Genomic DNA, 4,045 nt, shown 5'->3' on the forward strand with positions numbered 1-4,045 from the left:
CAGGACTAAACACTTGATACTGAGGCCTTTCTTTAAGTAGAAGAAACCAGTAGCACTAGAGAGTAACAAGAACCTGAAAGGAGTGATGGGGAAAGTAGCCCAAGTAGCCGGGGAAAGGAAGTAGAAAGTAAATGGTGGTGATTCTTACTTACCAATTTTGTCCCAAGGAGCTACACACACATTATCTGTTTCATAGAAGAGATGGTGTTTTAATTACTATCTAACACATCTTATTCTGATCCTTTCACTGTGGGAACATTCCCTCAGCTGCAGCAATCCCAATTCTCCTCAATTCAGAGAAGCAATCACCAGACAAAATTTGCTGGGGAGCCAGCCAGTTCTAGTCCCCAATTTGCCAGATGTAAAATCCTGATCTTGACATACTCATTCATCCTAGCAACCTCCAAAGTTGTTAGGGCTCATCAAAATACAGCTGCCTTTTACTTGCATCTACAATAACAAAACACAAAGCATGCACCAGCTTTTCTAGAGGTCATGTTCTAGACTAAGGGTATTTGGTTTGCAAATCAGTAGGAAGTCTTTGCTTCCCCGGGACCTTCTTAGCATTATCCCACAATATTTATTAAGCAGTCACATAGAATCATAACACAGAACTAGAAGATCCCATTCATTAATTTATTTAATGTCTTCCTTCATGCCATTAATCAAATGGGCACCCAAGACACCTAGAAATGTATGTGATTTTTGAAAAATTATTCTTTTTAAATTGCACCTATGAAAGTAAAGTAATGGGAGGAAGAATGAAAGTATACACATTGCCTCAGAAAAGCTGAGTTTAGGGTTGTCTCACTTAAGACTCATATGACCTTGGACTTATTTCCCTCTCTCTTGTATTCAGTTTCTTCATCAGTAAAATGGAGGAAAAATGAAAAAGTTTAAACTAAGTTGCTCACTTAGGTCACTTTGTGGTTCTAAAATTCTGTTATTTCATGGCAGTTTCTTTGATTTCACAATTTCCTCACCCTAAATTGCATGTGAAGAAAAGAATAGTGAGGAAGGGAAAAGACTGCTGTATTATCTCCACACACCCCCTTCCTCTCACCCTCATATATTCTTTTATCCAGTGACACTGACCTTGTAGGTGCTCCTTGTGCAATAGTCCTCTGGAAATTTTCACTGATTATACCCACCCCCTACCTCTGCCTGAAGCCTGGAATGCTCTCCCTCTTCTTCTCCATCTGCAGGCTTCACAGCTAAAATCCTACCTTCTTCAGGACATCTTTCCTGATCCCTCTTAATGCCTTCTCTCTCTAGATTATATCCAATTTTTCCTGTATATATCTTTCTGTTAGTAGTTATTTATATGTTGTCCACCTGTATTTACACTGTGAGCTCCAGGAACACTGAAACTTATCTTTTGTCTTTCTATATATCTTCATCACTTAACACTGTCTAGCATACAGCATACCTGGCAGTCAAAATGTTATTATTGATTGACTGCTCTATTGCTCCTTACATCCTTAATTATTTCAACTACCAACTGTCCAATCCTTTTACTTTTCCAACTTTTTATGTCTTGTGCCCTAGACAAAGAACATTAAAAGTTTTATATGAAACATCCACCCTAAATCCCCAATTAGATGCTGCTGGCTTCTTCTCACAAACAAATTACTTTTGTTGTTCCTACAGTTGTGACTCTGCCTCCTGCCATCAGGAAGTTCAGTAGCAACTCACCCTGAAGATAGGCAAAGTGATTGTTTTTGCTTGAATAGTTTTTTGATTAGGGTTTTTTCCCAATTTTTTTAAAACAAAGCCATCAAGGTTTTCCTATTGGTATTAATTAGAAAGAATTATTTAACTTTCCTTTTGGTGACAGTGGAAGAAACTTCACTTACTTTTAATTCATTTTCAAATGATGTCTTTTATTCTAAACACCAGACATTGATGTATTTTAACTGTTTGTCTTATAGACAACAAACTATAGCATCTTGATGAGAAAAAACATGACAATTTAAGGATGATCTGTCCAATAGTTTTCCCTTAACAACAGGAAGAATTAAGAAAATCCTCTTACTAAGTACACTTTTTTTACATCAATTCATTATAATGTGCAAAACTCCTTAACGATTCCAAATGAAATAGCATGTTCCAACCTCTTGAGAATTTCCAAAGATATGAAAATGTCAGATATTCATTTTTAAAAATGTTTCCAAGAACGTCACATAAAATGGTACCTTTTCCGACACGCACAAAATCTGATTATATCTGGCATCTTTAAGGTCTGGGGTTCTATGGTAGGATTCTATTTCTTTTGTCCTGTGTTTTCACTCTCGTTTTTTATTTTCTTTGAATTTTCTGATATCTAAATAGGTAATATCTCTTCCTCCCCTCTCTTTTCCCCTTTCCTCCAATTTCCTGAGAATCAATCATAAGTTAATTCAAGATCTCAAGGAAAGGATATTGCATAGCTTTCTCTGCTCCTATCCCTAGCAATGATGCTCTTGAATCCAATATAATTCTTTCAGATCCCATACCTGCCCTGTATATCGGAAAGAATTTTTTTTTCTCCCTATTCTAAGCATTTTTTCTTTTTGGATTTCTTGAGGGTGGTGGGGAGTAAGATTAAAGGATGAACATGGGAGCCAGTCACATGTCAGATAAACCTATTCTCAAAGAATTCAGTAGACTCCTTGGGATGCACCCCACAAGTGTCTTCTTCCTCTCTAAGTGAAAAGACTTGGCCCTCACCCGTACCCCAATTGTTAAAGGAAATTGGGCACGGAGGAAAAAGGAGATTGCTAGGCATGCAGATATCAACTTTACCTTGCATATTTTGTCTTTTGAAAATCCAGGAATCTGGATACGAACATCTTTGCAGTTCCATCAGAATTCTGCTCTGGTCCAAGTGAAGAAGGAAACTTGGAAGGAGGCAGAGAAAACGCAGGCGGGGGATGGGGGTGGAGGAGGAGGAGACGACGTGAGGGTTGGGGGGAGGGAAGTGAGGAAACAAATGAGGGACGGAAAGAGCTTAATTCAGAAGAGCAGCAGGTTAAAATCCCTGGCCCGGTTCGCCCGCTCAGCAGCAGGTTGGAGGGTAAGTATGCTTTCGTCTCAGATTTGTGGAGTCGAAGCTTCGAAGAGGACCAACTCTTGTCTCTCCAGTTCCGTCTCTGTCTCCACTCGGGGTCGCAATTTCCTCTTTAATCTCCGTCCTTCCCCCCCCCTCCCCTGAAAGTCTGTCAAAGGCCCTTCCTCCGAGAAGGAGAAGGGAGGAGGGAAAACACTGGGACCCGAGGGAGCTTAGTAGCCCAAGCCAAATCCCAAAGCAGATGGTGAAAGAGGAGGGACCCGGGAGGAGGGAGGGGGAATCGGGGGGGAGGGGACCCCGCCCTACTCTCAGATAGACTCCCAGGAGCGTAACCACCAATCAATGGTCTCTGCTGTCTCAGGCGGCTTTAGAGGGGCTATAACCACAACACCCCACACCCTCGCCCTGGGGAAGAGAACGTGAAAATTTAAGTTGTTGGGGTACCTTTGGGATGCTTATCACCCCGACTTGTAGCTAGTGGCTGGTGTAAAAAAACTCTGTCTAGCCCCCTACTCCAAAGGGTCCGCTGCTTAGGTTCAGATGGGTGCGGTTGGGGGTGGGGACGGGAAGCAGCGGATTCCTCACATACAAACACTCTTTCCTATCGACAATTCACTGCACCTTCCTACCCTGCAGCCTCTCCCTACTTCGTTACACTCTCGTGTGGGCTGCGTGCTGCGAGAGAACGTGTTCCCAGTGCCCCTCAAAGAGGTGTAGGCTGAAGAGGATGGGAGTTTGAAAGTCATTGTCCCTGTTTACCCGTCCCTGGCCTTGGACCTCACTCTCCCCCACCCCCAATTCTAACCTTTGCCCATTCCTGCGCAGAGAATGATTCATGGGACAGAGGGGAACGCGTCCGCGGAGATCGAAAAAGAAAACGGGATGCAACAGTTACTCAGGCCGAGCTCGGGGGAAAAACCTGCTGCTTGAGAAGGATCCTCCTGGACCAGGCTGCCTACTTGTGCTCCAAAAGCCAGCTTCCTAATGAAGCCTCTC

The 4,045-nt window shown here is 42.5% G+C and overlaps 1 protein-coding gene across 2 annotated transcripts in view; it reads right to left on the bottom strand.

Moving 5' to 3' along the window:
- Nucleotides 1–3,304, bottom strand: part of MMD2 (monocyte to macrophage differentiation associated 2) — a 110,144-nt gene extending 106,840 nt beyond the window's left edge. The window contains exon 1 of one of the 2 annotated variants that reach the window (XM_074281217.1): nt 2,785–3,304. Coding sequence is in view for 1 of the 2 variants with exons in the window: in XM_074281216.1 (XP_074137317.1) it covers nt 2,785–2,831 (47 nt within the window). In the remaining variant the exon portion in view is untranslated. The remainder of the gene's footprint in view (nt 1–2,784) is intronic. The other variant, XM_074281216.1, reaches the window with a different exon arrangement.
- Between the last annotated feature and the right edge of the window lie 741 nt (nt 3,305–4,045).

The sequence above is a fragment of the Sminthopsis crassicaudata genome, chromosome 1 (assembly GCF_048593235.1).
Source record: "Sminthopsis crassicaudata isolate SCR6 chromosome 1, ASM4859323v1, whole genome shotgun sequence".
NCBI classification, from domain to species: domain Eukaryota; kingdom Metazoa; phylum Chordata; class Mammalia; order Dasyuromorphia; family Dasyuridae; genus Sminthopsis; species Sminthopsis crassicaudata.